At 40.2% G+C, this 27,930-nt stretch overlaps 2 protein-coding genes across 7 annotated transcripts; one reads left to right on the top strand and one right to left on the bottom strand.

Annotated features, from left to right (window-relative positions):
* Window positions 1-35: 35 nt before the first annotated feature.
* Window positions 36-6,336, bottom strand: RMI1 (RecQ mediated genome instability 1). The gene is made up of 2 exons (XM_064642276.1): window positions 6,212-6,336; window positions 36-3,348 (listed from the first exon to the last, which is right to left on the bottom strand). The coding sequence occupies exon 2, from the start codon at window positions 3,320-3,322 to the stop codon at window positions 1,439-1,441; it is 1,884 nt and encodes a 627-aa protein (XP_064498346.1). The 5' UTR covers window positions 3,323-3,348; window positions 6,212-6,336; the 3' UTR covers window positions 36-1,438.
* Window positions 6,315-27,514, top strand: HNRNPK (heterogeneous nuclear ribonucleoprotein K). Of its 6 annotated transcripts, none has more exons than XM_064642282.1 (16): window positions 6,315-6,446; window positions 8,946-9,024; window positions 9,133-9,212; window positions 10,091-10,188; window positions 11,444-11,500; window positions 13,004-13,047; window positions 13,927-13,999; window positions 14,496-14,609; window positions 15,594-15,722; window positions 16,179-16,486; window positions 16,843-16,897; window positions 20,929-20,979; window positions 24,697-24,718; window positions 24,796-24,878; window positions 25,337-25,506; window positions 26,349-27,514. In XM_064642282.1, the coding sequence occupies exons 3-16, from the start codon at window positions 9,164-9,166 to the stop codon at window positions 26,377-26,379; spliced, it is 1,284 nt and encodes a 427-aa protein (XP_064498352.1). In that variant the 5' UTR covers window positions 6,315-6,446; window positions 8,946-9,024; window positions 9,133-9,163; the 3' UTR covers window positions 26,380-27,514. The 6 variants fall into 6 exon arrangements, with proteins under 6 accessions (XP_064498352.1, XP_064498348.1, XP_064498351.1 ...); XM_064642278.1 differs by having other exon boundaries at window positions 10,079-10,188; window positions 26,288-27,514; XM_064642281.1 differs by lacking the exon at window positions 6,315-6,446 and adding an exon at window positions 6,600-6,704.
* The last annotated feature ends 416 nt before the right edge of the window (window positions 27,515-27,930 follow it).

Below are 27,930 nucleotides of genomic sequence, written 5' to 3'. Positions count from 1 at the left end.
TTTCTTTTGAAGTGACTGGACAGCTTCCACCAAAGTTTAAGTGAAAACCTTAATATATTTGTATACATTTTTAAAAACAGAAAGTAAAAAAAAAGAGGAATCAAAATTAAGACCAACATTAAATATACTATACAACAGGTTTGCAGTATTTGACTACTCTGTGAAAAGGCTGATTGTAGCACTAAGTCTGATGAGAAACTTGTTTGAACATGTCTTAGGATGGCTCTTTGTGGTCTCTTTGTAAACACGTGTTTCTTCTTCCCAACACCCCCCACAACAACTGTTATCTCCCATGCAGGAATGTCCTGGGAAGGTGTCCTGAGGTGTCCCATTGGTCCTTGTTAACCCCTTCCTGTGATTGGGTGTTCCTGTAAGCCCCTTGAGACTTCTAATTGGTTAACCTGTGATTCTCCCTAACCCTATAAATGTGACATCTCCAACAATAAACGCTCTCTTGCCTCCTCTCCACGCCCGGTGTGCTGTCTCTGTGCCTGCCATGGAGCCACGTGGGTGGTGGGGGGAGGCGAGGGCACCTCTCCCCTCCAGGCTCGGGGCCTGAAAAACCCTGTGGCTGGAGTTCCCTTTCCCCGTCCCTCAAGACGTCGGAATGGTTCTTCAGATGGAGAAGGAACTAGAACTGGGCTCTCCCACGTTGTGGGTGGGGAAAGGGATCCAGAGCTGATGAGTAATCAAAAGTGTTAATGAATAAGTTTGCCTGCAGGTTCAAAACTATTAGTAATTATTAACACTAACATGACAAAAAATTGAATCACCATATGTTATAATAGTTTTGTTAATGAATTATTTAAAAATACTTCTTTTTATTTATTTTTAAAAATATACAGGTCTTTTAATCTCATGTTCGCATAAAATTGTTTTTTTCTTCCCTTCACACCTGAATATTTAGGAGAAAATCTTTCATTGCTCTACGCTCCAGATTCTTGTGCATTGAATATATATTTGAGTTTTCGGTTTGGCAGAATCAGAAGGGACTGTATTTAAACAATAATTCTTTATTTAACTTTACTCAACTGATTTCCTCCAAGAAAAGACTGAGAGTCTCCTACATCTTCCTTTTAAAAATCAGGTAAGTACTTGAAAAAGTATAATAATGAGACTTTTTTTTGTTGTTATATGTTTCCTGACAAATTTTGCCACTCTGGATTACCAGTACAGAACACATGGGATATTGCAGAATGAAAATGATGCATGAGTGTTTTAAATAAAGACAGAAATATTTGAAAGTTTATTTCAATATTATCATCATAAGAAACAAACTGTTGTTTTTGCTCTGACAAGTCATCTCCTCCTCTCAGTTTTCCATTATAATTCCTGATAAAAGACACACCATTTAACTTTAAAATTTAACTTCCAATAGTCCCCCAGGGGAAATGTAACTGAAATGCTTCCTAATACACAGTCTGCAAGTTTACACGTGTTATTTATTCAAACGTTTCTTCAATTGTTCTAGATGCCTTGTATCAGCATCCTGGAGGACTAACACAGTACTTTTAGACACAAATGGATCAAACTCAATAGTCATCAAACAACAGAGGTCTATCAGTTGTTTTTGACATTTCTTTAAACCATCCCTAAGCTTTAGACGTAAAGCTGGATCCTTTTTCAGCCTATTCATTTCAGCCACCGAGAAGCCAATCAAGCTTGTTAGAATATCATCAGCAAAATCTACTTCAAGATAAGCAGAACCATCAGAAATTTTTGCCTTTATACCCCAGGACCCATTGCTGTTTGTGAGGTTTCCAGTGAGAGTAACAATAAAACACTTAACTTTCAGAATTGTAACAGTTTCTGGGTTTTTTGCAAGGAGAAGAGAAATATATGTGAAAGGTGAAGAATTTAAATCTAAATGTGGCTCTACTGCTCTGCAAGGAAAGGTCTGTGAATCATCCTTCTGCTGAACTGCTTCTGGATCTGTTTTTGAGAAAAATACAGGATCACCATTTAACACACTGTGGTCAGAAGTCTGCTGGGATTTACATCTCCTTTCATCTAAGTCTGTATCATTCTGCCCTTCTTCAGGAGGATTTTCCAAAGAAAAATCTGAAGAACTGCAGGTCTGATGTATGCTTCCGAGCTGCAAAAAGCTATTCATGCTATTTCCATGTTCATCAAATATTGTTTTTCCAAAATTCTTTTCCTTGCTGATAGCTTCCATAGGTTTATCTCTTTCACTCACATCACTTTTTTCACACATGCCATTTAAAGACAAATTGCATGATCTTCTAAGTGTATGTGGAAGTCTTTCAGTAATTAAACCTGTGTTTCTGTTCACGACCACTGGTGTCACTTCATCCAGCTCTATTTGCATCTCTTCTTCCAGAAGAAAGTCATCTTCTAAAGGAAAGTCATTTAAAAAGCCATCAGCATATTCTATGGGAGGCGAAACTTGTTCAACTGAAGGAGGAAAAGGGCTTCCAGATTTCTCTATCAAAACATTTCCATTGTGTACAGTCAGTGAACCTGAGGCTGTACTAAAATTGTTGCTTTTGCTGCAATATCCGCTTTCTAAAGATGTTCCATTGTTTAAAGTAAATTCATTATTTTCATCAAGACCGGCTAAAAGCTCTTCATCTGAAGGGCCAAGAGATTGTTCTGATTCATCCACAGGCCTGGAAAAAATCTGTTCATGACCAGCTTGTCCAACAGAATTGCAGTTTTCAGTTTCTCCAATTAATCTAGCAAGGACTCTTTCCTGAGAATAATCCTCAAGAAGAGCGTCCACTTCACCCCCCAACAGTTTCACATTTTCTGGTTTAAGCAGAAGGACTCCAAGACGATACGCAATATTACCCTGTACAGTGATTTTTGTTCCAGGAGGAAGATTACTGCACAGGACAGGCACTGGTTGATATTCCATGCCCTGAATTTGATGTATTCCATCAGTTAGTTGTAGCATCAGCATTCGAGTAGGCTTTGCTTCCCAGGGCTTCTGAAATGCCTGAGTACTGGCTGTTACTTCTTCATTTACGGTGCTTTTCCCTCTTAGCTTCTGCAACTGAGAATATGCTGGCTGGCTAACATCAACCAGTGAATCAATCTGTATGGAGTAGAAGCCTGACAACTCTCCTTTGGGAGCATTCAAGATGCAGTCAGGTAAAATGGGATATTCCAAGTCTCTTAGATCGGTAAGAAGCCATTGCTCAAATACTTGCTTGTTAATCTGAGCTTGACTTAAATTACTACCACTATTTTCCTCCTGGATCCAATTAATACATGCTTCCAGCCATGTCAAAGGAACTTTAATATGCCATGTGGATGAAAGCCAGGTTTCCACTCTTGCTGCAATGTTAGATGTAGACATTTTCTTTTATAGTAATAGTGAATTCCCTAAAACAGAATCCAAAAAGACATATTTACTCTTCTGACAAAAGCTGAAATTATGACAAGTCTCATGCTCATGTTATATAGAAATTTTAAATTAAAAACATTCTACAGACACTAAAACTCACATGCATTTCCAATATTTAATACTTCAATCAGCTTAAAAATTATGTGCAATTAGCTGGAAGTGTGTGCAAAATATCGGGGAAGGATGGAGATTTATATAAGCAACTGTGCTTAGTGACTTTTTCTGTTGATTTAATTAGAAACATACAACTGAAATTGATTTCTTGTGGATGGAAAGTGGATAAAAAACCCAAACCAAAAGAAAGTAAGTTGTTTAATATATATTCTGTACTTTTTACTGCTTCAATTCTGTGGGTGTTGCTGTTAACACTCAGTTTACTTTAGAAATTGACCTGAATCCCACTTCACCAGCACTGTTATGAACAGAAGTAAGAGACACTACAGAACCAAGCTGGGGTTTATTAGCACTTGTATAGAGGGGTGACTTTCAGTCTGCAACTGGATGAAAGCTTTTACCCTACAACAGAAAGCTAGCTTGAAACATTGTTATCCAGAGATTCCATCCAGGGTTTGGCTGCAACACTACCAAGTCTTGGCAACTATCATATTAGAGACATAAGTGGCTGTCCTAGTTAGGACAGCTGAGACCAGTTCATCATTGTATGGGTGTAACCCAAAACTGTGTATTCTATAGCCTTCCATGCCATTTCCCAGAAACTAGACTATTGTTGACAATAGACTATTCGCACCCTCTGCCCATAGAGCCTGACTCCTCAGGCTATAAACTAGGTGTTAAGAGGCCTGTGAGACAGGAGGATGCTCTTGTCCTCACACCCTTTGTGGAACTCCCCGCCCTGAGGGAAGTACTGAGCATTCCTGCCTGAACTGGAGGATATATAATCTTGGAGTCTTGGAACATTTTTAACCACTTGTGGGATCCAGAGGAAGACTGCAGCTCATCGCTCTCAACCAGACTTAGACCACCCTCAACTGGACTGCAATCACCACTTTTGACCAGACTGCAACAGCTCTCCCACCAGCAGGTTCTTCCCCTCTCCCTTTACTTTGGACTCAAGCGGGGCCCAAGGAACACCACTCTGTTCATGCCCCAGGGTGCTGGGTTATACATTTGGGTTTTGTGGGTTAAGACCAATTGTTTGTTTGTATGATTGTACTTACTGTATTATTTTAATAAATTGTTATTCTGACTTATAATCTCTCCTTTGAGTTGAGTTCATTTCCCCTGCTGGTTAACTCTTAAACCAGTACAGTGGCTAATAAGCTCTAGCTTTTTGTTAGTTCAGGAAGTAGCTAAGCACAAACAGAACAGACGTATTTCAGTAGGAAGGGACTTAGAACAATCATCTAGTCCAATGACCTGATCAATTCAGGGCTGATCAAAAGTTAAAACACATTATTAAGGCTGTTGTCCAGATGCATCTTAAACACTGATAGGTTTGGGGCATCAGCCACCTCTCCAGGAAGCCTGTTCCTATATTTGAGAACCCACTTGCAGTCATAGAATCATTCAGGTTGGAAAAGACCTCCAAGATCGTTATGTCTTACCCTTGACCAAACACCATCATGTCAACTAGATCGTGGTACTAAGTGCCACATCCAGTCATTTCTTGAACACTCCTAGGGATGATGATGCCATCACCTCCCTGGGCAGGCTGTTCCAATGTTTAAATACCCTTACAGTGAAAAAATTCTTCCTGATGTCCAACCTGAACCTCCCTTGGTACAGTTTGAGTCTGTGTCCTCAAAGAGACTGATCCCCACCTTGCTACAACCTCCTTTCAGGTAGTTGTGGAGAGCAATAAGGTCTCCCCTTGGTCTCCTTTTCTCCAGCCCTGCTCCCTCAGCCACTTCTTGCATGATTTACTCTCTGGACCTTTCACCAACTTCTTTGCCCTTGGTAAAGAAATTATGCCTATTGTCAAGTCTGAACCTCCCCTGATGTTTGAAACATTCCCAGGTGTCCTGTCACCGATTCTCCGGAAAAGACCAGCATCTCCCTCTCCACATCCCTCCTCAGGAAGCTGTACAGAGCAATGAGGTCACCCCTCAGCCCCTTCTCCCCAAACTACACAACCCTGTGCCCTCCTGTGGGCCATTCAAGGACCTTCACATCCTTCTCAAAATGTGGGGCCCAGCGCTGCACACAGGACTCAGGGTGAGGCCACACCATGGCTGAGTACAGCGGGATGATCCGCTTTTGGCAGGTGCTGATGCTGTGCCTGATGCACCCCAGGATGGGGTTTGCCCTCCTGGCTGCCCCGGCACACTGCTGACTCACACTGAGCTGCTGCCCACCAGCACCCCCAGATCCCTCTGTAGGGTGTAGTGGCTGCTCTCCAGACACTCCTCTCCCAGTTTATACCTGTGTCCAGCGGTACTCCATCCCAGGGGCAGAATCTGGTATTTGTTCTTGTTGAATTTAGTGCCATTGACAATTGCCCAGTGCTCCAATCTACGCAGATGCTTCTGCAGAGCTCTTGTCCCTCGAAAGAGTCAACAGGGTCTTCCAATCTGGTATCAACAGCGCACCTGCAGTGCATTTAACTCCTGCATCCAGATCACTCATACAAACATTAAAAAGATATAAGGCTGCCTAACTGTGCCTGGATCATGTTCAATCTCTTAGAAAGGGCGATCGAGGAGTTCAGCAGACCACAAAGAAAACAAGCAGTATCGTAAGAATATTTAAGGAGCACCAGGTTTGGTTGGTTTTTTGCTCAAGCTTTCAGCAGGTGACGGGGGGAGGGAGGGAGAGGAGCAGAGGCGGGAGGAGGTGGTGGGGTCGCCCCCCACAGCCCCCGGCGCGGAGCCCGCAACTCACCGTTCCCGGGGCTCCCTGGCGGCCTGCGCGCCACACAAACGCCGCGCGCACTGACAGCCAATGGGAGGAGGGCATCCAATCATCGCGAGAGTTTCGCTGTCGCCGGCGCCGGGCGGCGCGCACAAGGCGGGGTTTTGGCAGCCGCCATTTTCTCGCTCTCCGGCAGTCGCCGCTCCCGTTCTCCTGGGCCGCCCTCCGCTGCCCGCGCCGCTGACAGCGCGCTCCCGCCGCTCAGGTAAGAGAGCCTGGCCGGCCGCGGCGCGGGTCTGACGGCGCCGCCTTCCCCCGGGCTCGTCTGGCCCTGTCCCTCACGGAGGGCGGGGCGGGGCGGGGCGCCGCCCCCCCGCGCTGACAGGCAGCGGCCTCATCCAATGGGGCGGCGGCGGCGCCGCTCGGGAAGGGCGGCGGAGCCAATCGCAGGTGGTGTGCGCGTCGGCGGCCGCGGTTGCTGTCTTTTCTCTCCCGTGCGCGGAGTGGCCGGCGGCACGCGCAGGTATGCGCACTCGCGGTGCAGTGTGGCCGAGGCCGGCGAGGAGGAGGAGAGGGCGGGAGGAGAGTGCAGGCCGATCCGGGCCTCTCCTAGGCCGTCAGAGCTGCCGCCGGGTCCCGCTCGGCGCCGCTGCGTGACACAGCGGTGCGGGAGGGCCTGGGGCCGCTGTCGCGGGCCTCAGCCCCCGGGGCCGCCGCGGTCTCGGGGCTCCCGTGAGCTCCAAAGGGGATGGCGGTGCAGCGGGGTGGGGTCTGCGTGGAAGAGAGTGGGGTGTCGCCGTCTCGGCATAATTCCCTCGTGCCCCGCGGGGACAGCGGGCAGCTCGGCCGTGGGCGCTGCCGCCCGGCCAGCGCGGGTTCCGCAGCGCCAGCGGGTGCGCTTCAAGGGCGGGGGAGCGGCCGCCGCCCTCCCGTGCCCGCCCTTGCTGCGTTTGTGCCCGGGGCGAGCTGCTGTGGCGGATTATGGCGGGCGCAGGAAGGGCGCTTCGGGCCGCGCTTAGCCGCGGGGGCCCATTGCGGCCGCGCCGCTGTCGGGGGCGGGCGGAGCTCCCGCGCTGGCGGGGCTACCCCGCTCTGTCGTGCCTCGGGCCGCCGGACGCCTCCTTTGTGTCCGCCCGGGTAGAACCGGCTAACTCTCCCCGCGGCCGCGTGGTGGTGGCGGCGACCCTTCCGCTGCCGGCTCCGCCTCGCCGTGGCCGGGCGGGCGGGCGCCATTTCGGAGGGCGCCATTTCTGCTGCTTCGCGGGTGCTCTGCGGCGCCGCTGCTCCCGCCGCGCTCCCTGCTGCGCCGGGCGGGCGGCTGGAGGCGCAGGGAAAGGGAGGGAAGACGGAGGGAGGGAGGCAGGCAGGCATGTGGCAAGAGTCGCTGTGTCCTAGAGGGAGCGGGACTGAGGCGCGCTGGCGTTTCCCAGCTCTTAGGTCTGTGGTCGCTGGTCCCGCTTCTCGTGGTCGCTTTAGCTTTCGGTGTTTTTAAGAAACTCGACTCAATTAGTGATTTTAATGTCCTCGATTTACCCAGTTGAACGAGACTGGAGAGCACCTGACGTATAGGCAGGTTTGACTAGGGGAGACTGAGCCGTGAATTGTAACTGTAACTGATATTACAGTTCGCCCCCTGCAGCCCTGAAATTCTTGGGATAGTTGGAAATAGATTAACCAGGGTCCGAGAAGGCTATTACACCGTAACTGGTCGTTCCCTACTCTTCGTACGCGTAGCAGCGCAGATTTTGGCAATGTATGCTTGAGATGCCGGTCTCGTTAACTCTGCGTGCCCGTTAGCTCGTTTCAATTGCCTGGGAAGGCAGTGCATGCTGTTAGCTCCTACAGGCGGGGCAGCAGTTACACAGCTGTCTGAGAGTGTGTTTATAAAGTTACAGTCACGTTTTGGTTTTGTTTTTTTCTGTTGGTACCACAATGAGTGCCTGCCACTTGTTGCGGCAATTGAAATTAGTGCAATATGAAGGGAAACATATGATGATTTTGCTGCATTGCCTGTAAATCACATTTCTTAAGATAATAAGTTGCAAAATTATTTATTTTGTTTGCACTTATCTCTAATGTGATTTATTAGCATTCCAAGATAAACTTAAAAATAGCAGGTTGCAATCTATTTAAGAAAATCATAGTGAGATTCAGTTGCTTTTGGAGTTCTTGTGTGTGCACGGAGGATTATATGACGATTATACGCAGAGGTTTGTATTTCTAAAAAGAGGTTTTTTTTAGCGTAGGTAGAAGTTGTAATTTGTATTTTGTTCATCAGTTATACTTGATTGGCAGGCATGCTCAAATGCTTGTTAGTATGTTGGTAGAAAATTTGTAAAAGTAATCCTGACAATTACCATAATAGGGGTTTATTTTCAAGTTTAAATTGTGTATACCTGAACAACAGGAGCAGATTCTTATGTACTGTCCTTTTATGAAGTGAAACCAAGGCACATGTATCATATAACATGTTAAAAATAAGAGCTGAATGCAGTTCACTTTAAATTTCTCAAAATAATTTTTAGTAACTGTGTTACTTAAAACTATCGTGTGCCCAAAAACTGTAATTCAACAGTAAGAGTCTATGTAAGTCTACAGACTTGACTTTTATCTCCTCTTAGTGGTGTGTTTATCTTGGGTATGCTTTTTCTTTTATAAAGAAAAGATTTGTGACAGCTTAGGTCAAATCTCTGTGTTTTGGTTGTAGTGAGAATCAGAGCTGTTACGTGAGGAGACTCACAACTGATATATGCTGTTTTCATAGGCTCTTGAAGCAATAGGCTGTTGGATTTTGGTCCCGCCCAGAATACCTGAGTTTTTCTCTGCAAGGATATATAATAGTGGTAAGTTCTAGCAGCAGGCATTTATTTTTGTTACTGTTTTTGCTTTAGCATGATGTACAGTTTGCCTTTTGACAGACTAGAGGTACCATCTTTTTTATTTTTCAACAGGTTTTGCTTGCCCACATAAGGAAAAAAGGCAATGGAGACTGAACAACAGGAAGAGACCTTTACCAACACGGAGACAAATGGTAAATGTTTTAAAGGACTATTTCTTTTTAGAAAGAACCTCTTTAAAATATTTCTAATAATGTTGTAATGATTTAACTTTACCATGTGTTTGTATCAGCAGTAGTTTTGCATTCTGTATTAAATATTTTTGGTCTTAATTAGACTGTGGCATTACATATTTTTTGAAGCACAAAGACATAATCTTTCTGTTGGCATCTTTTAGACATGAGATAAGTAACTGAAAGTTATGACTAAGGGTTAAAAAGTATTTCAAAGCTGTGTGGAGAATGTGAACATGTAAGAATATCCACTGTATCCATTTTTTTTGTTTATTGCAGTTTTTACATGCAGGAATACCAATATGAGAAATACTCGAAAGCACTTCATGCAGAATTTCTTGGGAATATTTACCAAGGAAGCTAGGACATCACTGTTGCTGATTTGTGCCAGTTTTTCCCAAACAGTATCTGAAGTGCTACTTTACTATTATTTCACCAGTATTTTAGTGTTGGACAAACTACATTGTAGCTTTATACCTGAAAGGTTTTCCCCAATTATAAATTATAATTATATATTGTAAATTATAAATAAATATGAAGTAGGTGATACTTCACTGCTTTAAAAAATGTGTCATGAACTTCTCAACAACATTCTCATTTAAGCTGAAGTTCATAGATCTTTTAAATGCATTTTTAGTAATTAGCCAGTAAGAAAGCTGACGAATAAAGACTTGTTTCCATGCTATGGATGCTCAGAACAGGCTTTTGTAATTGGTTTTGGACCAGTATGAAAGAATGTATTAGTAGTACAGAGCATGAATTTGGCATGTATTCCATTTTATTGCAACTTAGAAAGTTAAATAAGTGTTTATGTTTCCCCCCTATGGACCTCTCTACAGGCAAACGTCCTGCAGAAGATATGGAGGAAGAGCAGGCCTTCAAAAGATCTCGAAACACAGATGAAATGGTGGAACTGCGCATCTTGCTGCAGAGCAAAGTACGCTTTCTTGTTGTTACCATTTTTGCATGTAGCATTGTTCAAGATGATGACAAGAGTGTATGTTGAGATAGAAGTTTAGAAAGCATATGTGCTTTATTTAAAATGAAGTAACTTATTAGAATAACTTTCAGTGTGTATGAGTGGTAGTTGCAAGAGTATTGCAATGGAATTGTCTACAGGGGTTCTTTTAACAAGGTAAGTCCTGAAGGATCAATATGGGGTTTTTTTAAGGATTTATTTGCTGAAGAAGTAGAGCAACAGAAATCATAAGGTCTGCATTTGAGTAGAATGTTGTTATTTTGAGGGAAATGACTGTCTGTGAGTCTTTGGAAGAGAAGCTGTCTAGGGAATTTTGAGCTAATGATTTTAAATTAAATATGACGTATGAAAATGTATGATTTTAGTAACCTTCCTGAACAGATCTACTGAACTTGTTCAACTGTGTCAACAGGAAGAAATGTGGGAGTAATACTTCAGGATTTGCAGGGATTTTGTTGACAAGTGTAAATAGTTAAAATTTGCTATATATGAGTTTCCTCTGTTGTTTGCACTTCTCCAGGATCACTTGTCGTTTCTGAAGTATCTCAGTCTTTTGTGTTGGCAGGGAAGAATGTTGCCTTAACTCCATGTGCCATTTCTGACCAATAGTTGATTTACATGGAGTACCATGAAATGTTTTGCATGCTTTTAGCATGAGTATGATCTGTGTAATAAAAGCAATATTTTGTATGTAATCCTTGAGAGAACCTGGTAAAAATTTAGTTTTGCAATTACTGTTCTTCACTATGTGCCAGTTTATTCCTGATAGCTTGAATGAAGTAGGTGGCTGTTAACATTCACTTTAACCTTTTTCAGAATATATTGCTCTGAGAAATTAATTACATTACAGAGACATAAACCAAAATTAGCCCTTGGAATTATCAAATATTGGGAGCACAAAAGTGAAATTCGCAAAGGTACTTCTTAAAAAAGAAAGAACACAAAATTATCAATTAAATCAAGCAAATCATTGACCTATATTACATTCATACGGTATTTTTTGCAAGGGATACAATCTATGAGATAAGTTTAGCATGGGCAGAATTACCTAGAAACTTCGTTTGGAATTGAAATATTAGTGCCTGCTTGCCTGCCCTCATGTCTTGGGCCAGCAGGGTAATGCAAAAATAGATTTACCCTTTTTAGTCTTGAGTTCAAAAATGTAGTCTGTGCTGTGCTGTCATAACTTAACTTCTTGAAAACTATTTTCCAGAATGCTGGAGCTGTGATTGGAAAAGGTGGCAAAAATATTAAAGCACTTCGTACAGATGTGAGTATATATGAGTTTGAACTAATTTAACACCAGTTCTTTCAGAGCACTACATCGAAAGCTTGATTGCGTGCATTTCTAGAAATGGGAGCAATTCAACTCCGTAGGCATCAATAGTCAAGTTACAAGCCATTTGTATTGAGTGTTAGAGTAGATAACTTAGTTCTTCAATTTCTATTGCAATTAAAACCCAGCCTGACTCGTGGGATGAGAGGTTTATTTTAAATCTCTTCACTTTTTAATAGAATTCTGCTGAATTACACACCTCAAGCAAGTTAACATCCTAATTAAAAATGTTGACAAAGCTCAAACCCCTTAATAGTACCATTTCCCGTACGTGTGAATCAATTATAGTACTGCTGAAACCATTGCAGGTGGCTGGCTTAACCCAGTGATAGAGGACTTGTCTAACTTCCTTAAAAAGAGCAATATGACATCATCCATCTGTTCCTTAACAGCTTGCACGTGAAGAACAAAAACATTAAGGTTTCTTTCTTTAAATATGGGTATAAAACACTACGGGAAAATTCTGTTCTGTTACTTGGAAGCATTTTTAAATGGTCATGACTTACTGCCCGTTCACACTTTACAGTGGGTTAACTCTTGTGATTAGGCACATGCTGAGCGTTAATGTTGTGTATTTATAAAACTTGGCAACTCTTCTTAAATTCCATTTGTACCTCCTGTTCTTAACATCAGCTGCAATTTCAACAATTTTTCCTATCAAGACTCTGTTCAACATAAGATTTGGCAACTTATCATTACAAATCAGTTTCAACTAAGTTCAGCAACTACCGCAACTGAATTGAGGTTTTAGTTGAAATGGTCAGGAATCAGACATATGCTCACTAACTTTGGCAGATAGTTGTTCTTTTTTCTTCTCTTTTAGGGTTTTTTATCGGTTTTTTTCTTTCTTTCCTTTTTTTTTTTTTTTCTCTTGGAGTAAATCAGTGTGTCACCTAAGTCCAGATAATTTAGATTGGTCTGGAATACAAACTTTCCCGATTTGCCCAAGGTTCTAGTACTATCAGTCTTGACAGGTTTTGTGTCTGCCCTCATGAGCCAGCCTGCTACTGAAACGTCATTTGTTAAAAGTAAAAAGTAGTTTAGTCAGATCAAGTGACTCATTTTTAAGGTCCATACTGTTAAGCCACAGTCGGTGTAGCAATCCGTTATTGTGTTAGTCTTCAGAACAACTTAAGCTTGTTTCATTAATTGAGAGTAATGAGTATAGTTTGTATTAAATTAAAATTTATTGCTTTTCCCCCTTTTCCCTCTCCTTGTTTTTTTGGCCATATATCTCCGTTGCCCATGTACTGGATCGACTTGCCCCTGCGTTGCCCACCATGACGTTGGCCCATCCGCCCCTGAACGCCCATGTGAAAACCCTGGTTGGCTATGCCCAAAAATGTGCTCGTTGCCAAACGGGTACCATACTTGACAACTTCTGATTGAATACCCATGCCCAATGCCAACATCCACGAACGCCAATGACCAATGCAGTACAATGCCAGTGTTTCAGTCCCAGACAGCAGTGGCCCCGAGCGGTATGTCCCAACAGTTTATGCCTCACTGCCTGATTAGAAAGAGAGAAATGTATTTTATTACCTGCCTTTGATATAATTAAATAGTATCCCCTTATAGACGGTGTATTGTTTTTTTTCAAGTTTTCTGTCTTATTTTCCCCATTAAGTCTTTTTGTCACTGAACTTTTACGTGAGTTGCCCACCCAAACAATCCACTAATTTTATTTCAATGGAAGGAGCACAGCTTCAAGTGTTGCATATTTGCTGCATTGTAAATCAAATTGGTTCAAAATAGTCTTTCGCTCTGTCTTTGTGGCCCACCTTGCTCCCCTCAACATTGCCTGTTCATAATTATTTCTGATGAAATGCTAATTCCGGTTCGCTTTCCTTCACTTCTCATTTGTTTTGTCTTTTTTGTCTTGCATTCGTATTTGTTTTCTTGGAGAGCCCATTAGTAATCTGATTTCATAACCTTATTCCAGATACAACGTTCACCACTTGCATATCCTCCCTTTTAATATGAGAAGGTGTGCCAGCGTAATGTAATAGTGAGGGTATCCTAATTAGTGGTGGCGGGGAACATGAATATTCACTTCTACTTTCAGTTCTGCATCAATTTCTTGCCCACTTAATCTGAGCCCTTCCAAAAGCCCATTCTGTCTTTCTCTCTCTGCAAGACCTACCTAATCTTAAATTTCTCATGCGTATATACTGGGCATAAACAAAGATGCATGTGTTATAAATTGAGCAAACAGGTTTACTTAAAACGGGGAATCTTAATTGTAAACTCTTCTTTGTAGTGTATCTTGTTAAAATTTTGTCTGTGATGACTTAAAAAATTTACTTCTGCTTTTTCTTTTCTACCTACTCCATCTTGTCTGGCATTGTGGCTTTCAACAGCATTTTGAGTATAAGTGCAGATATAGAGACAATTGGAGAAATCTTGAAGAAGATTATCCCTACTTTAGAAGAGGTATGTCTCTTAATATTTTGTTTTAAAGGTAAAAGATTAGCTTTTGAACAAGATGGTTCTGAATCACTTTCTGCTTTTTACATAAAGGAAATTAAAAAAATAAATGCCAGAGGCCTTTTAAGGAAGGGTTATGGCTCTCACACTACATGTTGACATTTTTTTGGTGGAGGACAATCTGTCACTGTTTATTAAATTAACATTTTGAACAGCCTTCCCCCTTTCAAAATATTAAGTGTTGCACTGTTCAGTACCTTGTTAAGTCTTTGTTGCAAGTTGTGCAGTATAAGGTAATAAATAATAAGTAATGTAATAAATAAGGAAAACTGATACTTCACCTAGGGGGTGGTGCATAAGTAGTTGTGATCTTATCAAAGGAAATGCAGGTTTACAATTCAGCAATAAGTCATACCAGTGTTTGAAGAAAAAAAAACTTAAAATGACAAATATTTAAAACTTATTTTTATTTTTTTTTTCTCTACATGCGTCTTTCATACAGTATCAACACTACAAAGGCAGCGACTTTGACTGTGAATTAAGACTTCTCATTCACCAGAGTTTGGCAGGAGGAATTATTGGTGTCAAGGGTGCTAAAATTAAAGAACTCAGAGAGGTACTTGCTTCCTGCTCTTAGATTTGTCTTTTGTTTAATAAATCATGTTTTCTGTTCATAAGAGGCCAGTGTAAGTATCTTCTGTGCAGTAATTCCTACTGAACATACTGTGTACATGCTTCTGATGTTCTGAGATGGAGCTGTACATTGCAACTTCCTTGCACACCTTCAGAAGGAGTAGTGGTGACAGAGCCTAGGACTTGATTATACAATATATGTGGTAGAATACTGTTTTTAAAGGGAGGATTTTTACTCTGTTTTATTAAAATTTTATTCATCACTCCTGCTAGAATGAACTTCTGCACAGTCTAGAATTATTTGTGTCATTGGACATAAAAAATGGTCTAGGGCAAAAGCATCTCCACGGTAGATGTCTGAATATTACTGTAGAAGACCTTTATTTTTGGTTTTGGTTTTTTTTTTTTTTATTCTTCTTACTGCTAGAAGACCATTGTTTTCTTTCAGTGAAGGAATAAGATTTAAAAAGGGTAATGGTCTCTGTGAGCTGAAAACACGTTTTCCTTTTTGGCATTGTGTCAGAGGCCATTGCAGGTCTGTGCAGGTATAGGCTGCTACCTGTTTGCATGGGTTGAGAAAGGCTAGATAACTAGACATAACCCTGGCAGCATTGCTGTCTTAGCATCCAGAGCATGTTTTCTTCATTTGAGGGTTAATACAGCCTGTAAGCTCACAATGGCCATATGATCCTTTTTCTAATATTTAATTAAATAATGGTGTAAATAAGTCATAATGGAAATAGGAGAAAATTGAACTTTTTTCCATCTTCATACAAAATTTATGTTACCACTGATCTTTAAAAGATGTCATCTTCAAATTTGTTGTGATAACTCTGAAGCAAGCATGCAATTTTAAGTAGCTTGGAATTGAATTTTATTTTGGATTTTTTTCTTTTAAAATGTTTTAATGGGTTTATAAAGTTGTTTAAAATATATTTGACAAGCTTGACTTTTTTTTCTTCTACAGAACACTCAGACCACCATTAAGCTCTTTCAAGAGTGTTGTCCTCATTCTACTGACAGAGTGGTGCTTATTGGTGGAAAACCTGATAGGGTTGTTGAGTGCATCAAGATTATCTTGGATCTTATCTCTGAGGTAATATTTATTAAATTTATTTTATTCTTTCATTGGCATTCATGAATCTTAGATATGAAAGAATATCTTGCAGTTTGTTTTGAATTCAGTACGTCCTACTTTCCCAACAGCAAAGTGATCGTCAGGAACTTTTGAAACTGTTTCTGTTGTTTAAAATTGGGGTGCACCTTATGGAGGAGGATAGCAATTTTTGGTACTAGTGGGCCGTTATTCATGTTTTGCATATCATTAAAATGAAAAAATTGAAGAGGAAGGAAGACAAAGTTTATAAGCTATGGATAAGTAACAGTAGTTTCTCTGTCACACATCAGCATTTTCTTTCTTAGTAGCCTTGTAAAATCAAAACCATGTTCCAAATGCATGAATTCATACTTACATATTTGCTGTAGTAATTAAGTATGCCAGTTGTAATTGTCCTAATTGATTTGGGGGGATTGTTTTGTTTGTTTGTATTAGTCTCCAATTAAAGGACGAGCCCAGCCTTATGATCCCAATTTCTATGATGAAACATATGACTACGGTGGCTTCACAATGATGTTTGATGATAGAAGGGGACGTCCAGTGGGCTTTCCGATGCGTGGAAGGGGAGGCTTTGATCGAATGCCCCCTGGTCGTGGTGGACGACCTATGCCTCCCTCGAGAAGAGATTATGATGATATGAGCCCTCGCAGAGGACCTCCACCACCTCCGCCAGGTCGTGGTGGTAGAGGTGGCAGCAGAGCTCGTAATCTTCCTCTTCCTCCTCCACCACCTCCTCGTGGCGGGTGAGTTGTTGCCTAAATGCATTATACAAAAACTGATGTTGTATATATTTTCCTGAATCATATTCATATTTCCAGTGTTTTTTCCATGCTTCCATGTTGTTAGTGATTATGCAGGATTGAATGTGTATTAGACAAGAGTATTTTGAAAAGTACTGCAGTTTAATTACCTACTGCACCATAGTAAGTTGCCAGGATTGTAGCTGGTACTTCTGTAACTTCTGTCATTCGTACTTGGTTAGCGTAGTTTGATATTAAGTTGTATGTGAACCATCAGTGTGAAAATTTAGATTAGAATAAACAAGCTGGTTCATAATACAGATAACGTAATTAACGTGCTGCTGCTTTTTTCATTTTAGAGATCTGATGTCCTATGACCGAAGGGGCAGACCAGGAGATCGTTACGATGGCATGGTACGAGTTTAAAATTGGCCTTGTTCTGTTCTGTAACCACAGCTAGCATTTTGTCTGAAAATACTGTTGATGAACATATGCACGTCAGTGTGAATATGCATGGTTCTGATGGTAAAATCAAAATGTTTTGTCCATACAAATAGTCCTCCTGTGGAGGAGTATATGGGGTGTAAGTGGTATTCAAGAGCTATTTTCTTTTATTTCCTTTCTACCATCAAAATGATAAAGAAGGTTTGACTGTGCTCAGCCCTGCAGGTTTTTTTCCACTGGCTGTCTTTCAGGTTTTTTAATCAGGATGACAGAAATAGAATTAGGAGGTTTTGGAAATAGAATTAGGAGATTTTTCAACTACAGAAAACATGTCAGAACAATGAATTATACAAACATTCTTAACACTAAATGTTAGAAAACATGAGCATAGATACTATAATGCAGATTATAGAATGTTATCTGAGAAGAGCTGTAGTTGATCTGGAAGATGATTGCTCTTTTGAATCAATCCTTGTCTATTCTCTGGTAATTCCAGATGTTTTGGAGGTAGGACCACTGCTGAGTTGCATCCTAAATTAATACTTGCTGAGAGAGAAAATAATCTCTCATATTATATGGAGATTCAAAGCAAGGGATTATAGATAATCTTCTATGTTGCTTCTGAACTGTGACTTCCCAGCAGTTATCTGATGTTCTGAGGAAGGATTCCTCTTTCCTCAGAAGAAAAACTGGGAAGTTATCCTGGTTTTAGTTGGGATAGTTACTTTCTTCTGTTAGCTGGTACGTTGCTGTGTTTCGAATTCAGTATGAGAATAATGTTGGTAATATGCTGGTATTTTAGTTGTTCCTAAGTAGTGTTTATGCTAAGTCAAGGACTTGTTCAATCCCTCATGCTTTGCCGGTGAGTATGTACACAAAAAGCCGGGAGGGAGCATGGCCAGGACAGGTGACCTGAACTGGCCAAAGAGGTCTGGCAGTGGTCATTGGGTGGTGAGCAGTTGTATTGTGTGCCACTAGGTTTTTTTTAATTTGGGGTTTGGCTCCCCTTTAGATTATTATTTACTGTTATTGTTATCTCCTACTTTGTTTCAATTAGTAAATTGTTGTTATAGTTTTGATTCACTCCCCAGTTCCTCGGTGATGAGGGTTGGGTGGGTGGTATGAGCAAGAGGCTTTGTGGTGTTAGTTGCCAGCTGGGCTTAAACCACAACACAGTGAATCTCTATAGTAAAAAACCTTGTCTTCTCCTTGGACTTTGTCTGACACCTTCTTTAAGATGACAGGTGACATAATATGATTTTTTTTTCTTTTAAATGAAACTAAGGAGTGGAAAAGAGCTATGAAAAGAGCTACCTAAATGTGCTTTTACACATGTCTTGCCTGGGAGTAAGAGTACTGTAACTAAAAATTGCAACAATGTCATGTGTTACTAGAAATAATGAAAGATTTCCACACAGTTACAAAAAAAAAAAGTGTTACCCCTGCTACATGTTAAGAAACAGGAAGAATTGGTTGGAAGAATCAGGTTTTATGTTCTTTTGTTTGCAGCTAATAAAGCCAGTGCTAGAGTACATAAACTGAGCAGCCTGTCCATCTTCGGGCATCTGGTTAAGCACAGTCTTACTTAGCTAGACTCTGGGGCAGTGGTGTGTTCTATTTTTATTCCGTTCCAGCTAGAACAGAAAATCCATTTTGACTTAGGTTTAGCCTGTCAGGTTAACCTTCACTTTGTTGATGTGAGTTTCTACAAGCAAGTGGAGTCATTTCAGTTAGGGGTTTTTTGTGCAAAAAAGCACTTTTATTTCCTTTTCATAGTGAAGCTGCTCATGACTTAGACTCCTTTATGACCAAGTATCATAGCCTAGTTAAAGGGAGCACTGCTTCCCAGCAAAGATTGTATTTAATTTCCAGTTTTAGTTAATCATGACTCTAGTATCCTAAACTGTGGAAGCAGAAAGGAGGTCTTCAGGTTGATTGTTAAGCTGCAGCTGCAAGTGTCGTGCCAGAAATGTAAGGTTTTCCTGTGCTGCCCTTTGTTTCATATAGCAACCGTTCTCTAGCTAAAGTTTTATTTTTAAACTAGAGTAAATCAATGTTGTTGTGATTTGTGATCTAAGTAATGATGGGAAAAGCTGCTCTTAGAGAGCAAAAGTGCTTTTTCACATGGATCCTATTTTACATAGATGCAATAAAAGGTAAGAATAGAGGAACATCTCAAAAGTCCTTTAGCAATTGAATGTACAGAAACTTTTTTGCCAGTTCTCTTTTCCATAAAGGCAGAAAGATTGAATGGTTGATGACTCATCAAGTGGATTGTGAGTCCAGTTTAAGACTGGATGCTGAGCTGTGACTGTTCTGGAATTTCAGAAAGATAACAGGATTGACTGTGTTTTAAAGATCGAGATGAGAAAAAACAATTTGCATTTTAAAAGATAGGTTAATTTCTCTTGCCAGTGTAGAGTCACTCACTTAAGATGATATTGTCTGTTAGCCTGACTTACAGTTGTAATATAATTATGCACTGCTGTTAAAAACGTTCATTTGGCTTATAGTCTGCTCTGAAGCTTTTTCCCAAAGTACAGATTTGTACTGTTTCTCTGTGAATGGAACTATATGTTTCAATGTGTAGCTACTCCAGATCAAATGCCTGTGGACCATAAGGGCTGTTGTCAGCTGAAAAATCCTAAATTTCCTATATTTCTTTTTTAATGTATTCATTCTTTGGGGTGTCTCAGATGCAGAAATGCACTCAGATACCACTTGGATGGGTAGAAAATAGTGAACAAGCGTGTGAAGTCCATTTATCTCAGTTACTAAAATGTTCAAAGTACTAAAAATTTTAAAATCTGAGTTAATGTAGATTTAAATCAGAATGTCTCCTGTTAAGTGGACTGTCTCATCACACTGTTGTGTCTTCAGACTTGTAATGTGCTTTTGCTCCTTCAAATGCTTCCTGGTTCTTGATTTTTTTTTTTTTAAAACTTCTATATATATGTGTGTCTTGATGTATAAACACTTGAATAAAGACACATAAGTTTTAGAAAATATGAAACAATTCCCAGGTTTAAGAGATGTGATATTAACAGACATGCAAAAAGTTAGTAAAGGAAGAATGTATGACAACTGTACTATTTATTCATGCAGATCCTGGAAGGAAGTAACAAAATTTCACTCTTAGGTCACTCATAAAGCCCAGAAAAAGTTAGGACAAAAGAATTTTATATCAGTTAGGACTGCATGCTTTTTCTTTCACTTGATGTAAAAGTGAAGCTCCTTGTGTTACCCAGCCCGTCTATCATCTCGTTTGTATTCTAGTACTAGTAGTGACCAGCACAAATGAGTCTGCAGCAAAGAATGTTTTGTTATTTATGTTAAGACACCCTGTTTCAGAAACTTGCTTTAGAGTGCACAAATGAACATCAATTGCTGAAACTGTAAAATTCTGAAAGAAAGAAATGTTAGATATCATGTTTTAGAAACATAACTAAATTTCTAATATAGTTAGTCAGCGGTAGATTCTTAGTCTGCTTGGCTGTATGAGGTATATGGAAATGAATTGGTAGAACATGAGAAACAGTGTCCTTCCTGCTTGACCTCTGTTGGCATAATCACTTGCAGTTATTTGTTTCAATCTTACTAAGCCTTCATTTTCCAACAGATGGCAGAAATAAAAGGTTTTTCTAATGCATGGCAAAGTATTTTTATATGTAATAGCACTTGAAGGTTTTTTTAAAAGGCAGAAAAAAAGGCTTGTTCAAGCTTTACCTTGCCATTAGCTCTCTGACCTTCTTTGCTAGAGAAGAAATCTGTTAATACCACAGAAAGAGGGTGAAACCATGAGTGTGGCCACTTACAGTTCCCTCAAAATAAAATTAAAAGGGAATGAGTCTTGAGAGTGGTCTAACTCAGAACATTTCAAGTCTTTGCTATGGTGTTAAGGTGTCTTTGTACTAGTATGTATTGTATTTGCTTGCCAAGTTCACTAAAACTGTGTATGACCTGGGCTTCCTTTCTTCCTCCTTTCATGTTGTGTCTGGAAGATGATGCAGTGTCATGTGGATGCTTGTGATGACATGCAGCCACCAGAGTTGGTGAGTGTGTTCAACCTGTTTTCTGAAAATTGCTTTGTTGAACAAGGTCAGCGATTAGGTGAATTTCTTAAGAGATCTTGAGTGTAGTCTGTCACAACTTGCATCTATTAAACACTTGATAAAGCTGTTCTTTGGACTCAGAATTTATTGGCAGTCCTAATAGTGTGTCCTTTGACGAGAGGTAATGTTAATAGAAATGTGGAATTGTGCAGTAGCATGCTTTTCTGCATGCTACTGCATGCAATACCTCTTTTTTGCCTCTTTTACACCCTTTTTTCATTTTGTAAATGGTAACTTTTCCATAACTGATGCATTGTAGATGCATACACTTAGGATATATATTTTGTGTTAATTTCATAATTTGCTATTTTTTTTTAATTTTAAACAGCAAATATTAAAAGTAGCTTATTACTTACATTTTTGGATAAACTACAATGCTTTTTTTATCAATGTATTTGAAAATATACCACTCGATCAGATAGGTTTTGGGGAAGAAAGTTATAAAATCATAGAATGATTTTGCTTGGAAGGGACCTTAAAAATCATCTAGTTCCAACCTGCTTGCCGTGGGCAGAGAACCTTGGTCTAGACAGGCTTGCTCAGGATTCCATCCAACATGCCTTGAACACTTCCAAGGAGATGGGCATCCACAACTTCTCTGTGCAACCTGTTCCAATGCTTCAACGCCCTCACAAGGATTTCTTCCTAATATCTGAACTAAACCTACTTGGGTGCTCTTGTAGGCTCCCGTCAGTTGCTAAAGGCCACAATAAGGTCAGCCTAGAGTCTTCTGTTCTTCAGGCTGAACAACCCCAACTCTCTCAGGTTTTCTTATAGGAGAGGTGCTCTAGCCCTCTGATCTTGTTGATGGCCCTCCTCTGGACTTACTTCAATAGGTCTGTGCCCTTATGTTGGGGATCCCAGAGCTGGATGCAGCACTCCAGATGGGGTCTCACCAGAGCTTGTAGAGGGCCAGAATCACGTCCTTTGCCCTGCTGGCCACACTGCTTTTGATGCAGCCCAGGATACAGTTGGCTTTCTGGGCTGCAAGTGCAAATTGCCAGGTCATGTCCAGCCTCTGATCCACTAGCACCTTCAAGTCCTTCTTGGCAGGGCTGCTCTCGAGCAGTTCATATCCCAGCCTGTATTGATACCAGGAGTTGCCCAGACCCAAGTGCACTGCTCAGCTTGGTGTCATCTGCAAGCTTGATAAGGGTGCACTCCATCCCTTTTTCTGTGTCATTGATGAAGACATTTAATAGCACTGTTCACAGTTCCAACCCCCTGAAGGTCACCACTTGATGTCCATTGGAACTCTGAGCCATTGGCAATACCCTCTGGATGTAACCATCCAACCAGTTCCTTATTCACTGAACAGTCCACCCATTTGAATCCATCTCTCTCTAATTTGGAGAGAAGGATATTGTGGGGGGACCATGTCAAAGGCCTTACAGAAGTCCAGGTAGATGGCATCTGTAGCCCTTCCCTTGTTCAGTGATATAGTGACTCCACTGTAGAAGTTATGAAGTACAGCAGGTGTTTGTGCTATCTTGAAGATGGCAAAATGACACCAAATTAATATTTTGATTAATTGATGTGAAATGTCAGTTCTTAGCTTACATAAACACAGAATCTGCTATCAAGTTATGTTGTTCTGTAGTCTGGGGAAGCAGATGTAATCAAAGAAAGGATTTTTCTTTGAAACAGATTAGTCCAAAAAGGAATCCTGTGGCAAATACCAACAGGAATATGTCTCTGTGTATGCAGTATGCTGTATGATCAGCCTCTGAATTAAGCCTTAAGCAGAATCCTTCATTCTCTCATATTTTAGACTCCAGTACAAGCTCTATTATGTTGTATTCCAATCTGTATCGCTTAGTAACGTGACAATACAAGTTGCTTAGGGACCGAGGACAAGCTCAGCACTTTGATCTGAGTAGCTTCCATTTTGATCTTAAAAGGTAGATGGTAAGTAATATTTTTGGGAAAGTTGTTACATTGTAACTTTTGTGAACAAGTAGTTGTGGTTGGTTCAACTTGACTGGCTGCCCAGCCAGTTTACCTGCTCTTTCACTCTTGTTCCTCAGCAGGGTGAGGGGAGAAAGCAAGACAGAAAGTCTGTAGCTCATGATGAACACAGAGAGATCACTTAGTAATTACTATCATGGGCAAAACAGGGTTGACTTGGGGAAGACTTACTGCCACATTGAATATCATGGTGAGAAACAAAGAGGAAAACTAAAAACATCTTTCCCCACCCTTCACTTCTTCCCAGACTAAACTTCCACTTTTTTATTCCCTGCTCTTGTACTTTCTCTGCCATGAATGGTGCAGATGGGATAGGAAATGTTGGGTTGCAGGTTAGTTCATCACACCTGTATCTATTCCATCCTCTTCACACTGTTCCCCTGATCCACTGTAGGGTCCTTCCCATGGGATACAATCATTCATAAATGCCTCAAATGCGTTCTCCGTTGGACTGCAGTTCTTCAAGAACTGCTCCAGTGTGGGTCCTGGTCATGGGGTACAGTCCTGCGGGAACAGACTGATTCAGTGTGGGTCCCCCAGAGATCCTGCCAGGCATCTGTGCTGGCTTGGAATCTCCACAAACTGTAGCTTCTTTCAGGGCTTATGCACCTTTTCCCGTTCCTTCACTGTGGTGTCTGCAGGGCAGATCCACTCAATTTTTTCCTCCTTGCTCATCTCTTGCAGTCAGTGCACACTGAGGTTTTTTTTTTTACTCTTTTTTAAATGTTATTGTGTAGATGCCACCAGCTTTGCTAGCAGTTTCAGCTTTAGGCATCCCCGGCTTCCTGTCACAGAAAGTTGAATTCAAGGGAACCTTGTGTATTTATTCTCTGCTTCTGTGGGAAAATATGAATATGGAGTCTCGAGCACTTATTTCATTAGATGAAGCAAAACAGTTATGTCAAATACAAGTTTACAAATCTTAAAAATAAAAAGGGGCTAGGAGTGCTTGTAGTGATTTCTATTTGGTGGTTTAAATGAAAAAGAAGTAACTCATGTCATGATTATCTGTTCAAAGATATTAAGTATTGTAGCATAGTCTGAATCAAGAGACAAATTACAGAGCTGTTCTTAAGAATTTACTGGGTTTTTTTCCCGAAGGTGTAGATGAAGTAGGAGGATTGACAGTCACTGGGTAAACTTTTTGTACCAAAACTGGAGACTTGAGTTTCTCCTGAGCTATGTTAGTAGCATTAGTAAGGTTGTACTCTGATCTTGTAATTTGAATGTTTGTTTAGTCCAAGGGTCACAAGTAGGTCAGCATCAAGAGCTGTCCATGAGAAACTGAGTTAGTGAGACTGCCTTGGTAAACTGGCGGGTTTTGACAGGGCAGGATAGAAATCACACAGTCATAGAATATCTTGTGTGGGACAGAACCCACAAGGGTCATCACGTCCAACACCTGGCCCTGCACAGGACAGCCCCAAGAATTACACCATGTGCCTTAGAGCATTGTCCAAATGGACAGAGGTTAATGAGAGACCTCCTACTCACTCCTTTTTTTTCTGATCTGCCCTCTTTGCCTCAGGATGCCTTTGCTAGCACAACAATTATATTTATAGTCAGGTTGAGGGTTGAGATGTTTGCATAAGATAGGCTCAAAGTTAACAATACAGTATTTAGGACAAAAATGTGTTAATGAAGAATAGCTATTCAGTATTTAAGGGTTTTTTTCTCTTTCTCTTACAGTTTGAGGGTGGCTCTGGTTATGGTAAGTGTTTATGTAAAACTGTTACATGTACTTCATTACATAGTTACTAAAGGGCTTGATGCATACACTTAAATCAGATTATTCTTATGCAGGGGGGCGCGGTTCATATGGAGATCTTGGTGGACCCATCATCACAACACAAGTAACAATTCCCAAAGATGTAAGTAAATTTGACTTGCTTTCAACTCATGCTTTTTCTTAAAAAAAAAAGAAGTCACAGTTATTTCCCAGATTATTGAAGTGAATCAGAAGTACTTAGAGTGCTTGATAAGTACTTCTAATACAAAACAAGTGTTTCCAAATCACCAGGAATATTCTTGGATTGGTTTGTATCTTCAGAGACTCACTAAACAATTATACTAAGAGCTAATACTCAGTAATAGAGATGGACTTGTGTAATGTGTTTTTTACAAATGAGCGGCTGGTTCTCCCAGTTTTATCCTACTTGTGTTTATACAATTAATACTGCAGGGGATGTTTTTAGGTGTAAAGAAGTAAGCTTCCATTCGAACTCTTAAAACTGAATTTGTAGAAACTACTTAAATGCTGCTGGGATTTTCTAACTTGTTTTAGAAAGAAAGTTGTATTGGGAAATGAATTTTTTGCTTTCTTCCCTAGTTGGCAGGATCTATTATTGGAAAGGGAGGCCAGAGAATCAAACAAATACGTCATGAGTCAGGAGCTTCAATCAAAATTGATGAACCATTAGAAGGCTCAGAAGATCGGATAATAACAATCACAGGAACACAGGACCAGATACAAAATGCACAATATTTGCTGCAGAACAGGCAAGTTAACGTTTAATATTCTCTCTACTGTCAATTTTAAATTGACGTGTACATTATAAAACTGCTCTGTGAATCAGTTTTTTAAGAAGGCAGGTTTTAAGTAACTATTTGAAGCTAACTTCTCCACTGCTAGTTCTGCCTTGATTTTCTTCTGTTCTCCATTCTAATTAAAATGAAGACACCCTCAAAACTAATCTTGCTGGAAGACACCTTAACCAAGCAGTCCTCTCCTTTCTCTGGTGAAAACTGCTGCAAAAAAAGTACTTGTAATAAATTATATAGAGCCTGTAGAAAATATAGAAGATTTCAGTGGATGTTGGCCTAGTTCTGTGTGGAAGACTAGTGATTTTGTTGTTTTTAGATAACTAAATTGACAACAAATCACAGTCTGCCATATGGCACAGACCATGCCTCTACAGGACAAGTTGAAATCGATTTGGTGCTGTTATGCAGCATTTCACACCTTGCTGACATTACTTTGCCTTTTCTACCAAATATTAACAGCTTCAGATAATATTTGCTTTATTAACTTTTGGCTGTCCTAGTAGATTTTAATGTTTTAACTGGAATGTTTGGCTTTAGAGTATTATTAATATTTAAATGTACCATAAATATACTAATACAATTATTAGCCATTGATATTTTAGAATTATTTAATTATTCACTTTTAAATGTGTTAGGAATTTGTAATTTAATCTGCTCTAAAAATGTCATTATGAATATTGATGCAAGATGTATGGTCCATCATTCTAATACATGCTTTTTTCTTTTTCTTTTATAGTGTGAAGCAGTATGCAGATGTTGAAGGATTCTAATGCAAGATTATTTTTTCTTTTTTATAGTGTGAAGCAGTATTCTGGAAAGTTTTTCTAAGACTAGTGAAGAACTGAAGGAGTCCTGCACCCCTATTTTTTTTTTTTAATCTGCTTCTGTTTAAAAAGCCAACATTCCTCTGCTTCATAGGTGTTCTGCATTTGAGGTGTAGTGGAATCTTTACTGTCCACCAGATGTAATGTTTTAGTTCCTTACAAATACATGGGGGGAGGGAGCACGAGACTAACACTGAAATTTTGAAGCAGCAGAGAGATTGAATTCTATTTTTGTTCATCGTTGGTGGTAAATTGTAATGTTTTTCTGTAATTGTTGTGTACACCCTGCTTTTATGTACACGGTGTCTTATTTTAAAGGGGGATGAATTCTGGTAGGCCACATGTCCCTGGTATCTGTTGAGAGCAGTATGCAGAATGTAATGCTTTTTTGTAAGAAACATTTTAGGATTTTTAAATAAATTTAGTGAACCTATTCTTGGTGGTCATTTTTCTTCAGGTCTACATAAGATAATAACTAAAATGAATACACCTAGTTTGGTTGGGTTTTTTTCCCCATATGAATTAAAGTTACTGTTAAGCTTGCTCTTCAGCTTCCTTGATATAGATGGAGTTATGTGGGGGTTTTTGACAAATTAAAGAAATTGTGTGAAAACAATGACTGCTTTGCTGTTTGGGGGAAAAAAAAAGTTACAATATACACAAAAATGTGTAAAACTTGACATTTTTGCAAGTGTTTGGCCCTCTTTGCAGTACATATATATATTGGTGACAGTATATAAATAAAATATTTAAAAACTTTGTGATGTCACTGAGTAAACAGTGGTAAAGTACACCTGGTTATAGACAGCTTGCTTAATGCAGATAACACTGTTAGAAATGACAGTTGCTCTACCATTTCTGAATAAATTATAGCTGTTTCCTGAGCTTTTTTTTGTATGAAATAGAAATTGCAAATTGGCAAATTGACAGTATCTAACTCTGTAACTTGTAATTGTATGCAAAACTTAAACTTGTTTGGTTTCCCAGATGTATGTTGAATTCCATAAGAATTATTTGTGAGAAATTAAAAGAAAACATATAAAGCCTCTAGATATCTCATGTAATACCTTGGCATTTGTATTTATAGTTAAAAGTTTTAATTTCACTTCCTGAATAAAAACAAATTAAAAAACGTAGAAGTGTGTTGCACATATGGATATGATGGGTCCAGGCTAAGCCTGGGTTCTTTTGTTGTGTTTTGTTATTTTGGTGGTTGGGAATTTTTTTTCCGCCCATGGTTTGTTTTGGAGCATTGGTTAAGCTTGGCCTTTTTAGAGCAGCTACTCATTAAATGGAATGGTAAAAGGCAAGGAGCTAAGACATTGCGTGCAAGGCTGGCCTACTTGGCAGAGCTGTAACAAACCTGCAGAAAGTAAACAGTGCCATCAGCCTCGTGTGTTGTCAGAAGGAAGGCAGCTGGCACCTGGCTGGTTAACCAACGAACCGTAATTAAGAGGGAGAAGTCTACAATCGAGGCAAAGGTTTTGGGCGAAATGCGAGTGAACTGGAACAGTTGCTGAATTTTGTGTGCCTCCAACTTGCCTATGTACGGACG

The sequence above is a fragment of the Pseudopipra pipra genome, chromosome Z (genome assembly GCF_036250125.1).
Source record: "Pseudopipra pipra isolate bDixPip1 chromosome Z, bDixPip1.hap1, whole genome shotgun sequence".
Classification (NCBI taxonomy): Eukaryota; Metazoa; Chordata; class Aves; order Passeriformes; family Pipridae; genus Pseudopipra; species Pseudopipra pipra.
Note: the sequence above shows the minus strand (reverse complement) of the source record. Positions and strands in the feature narration are given on the sequence as shown.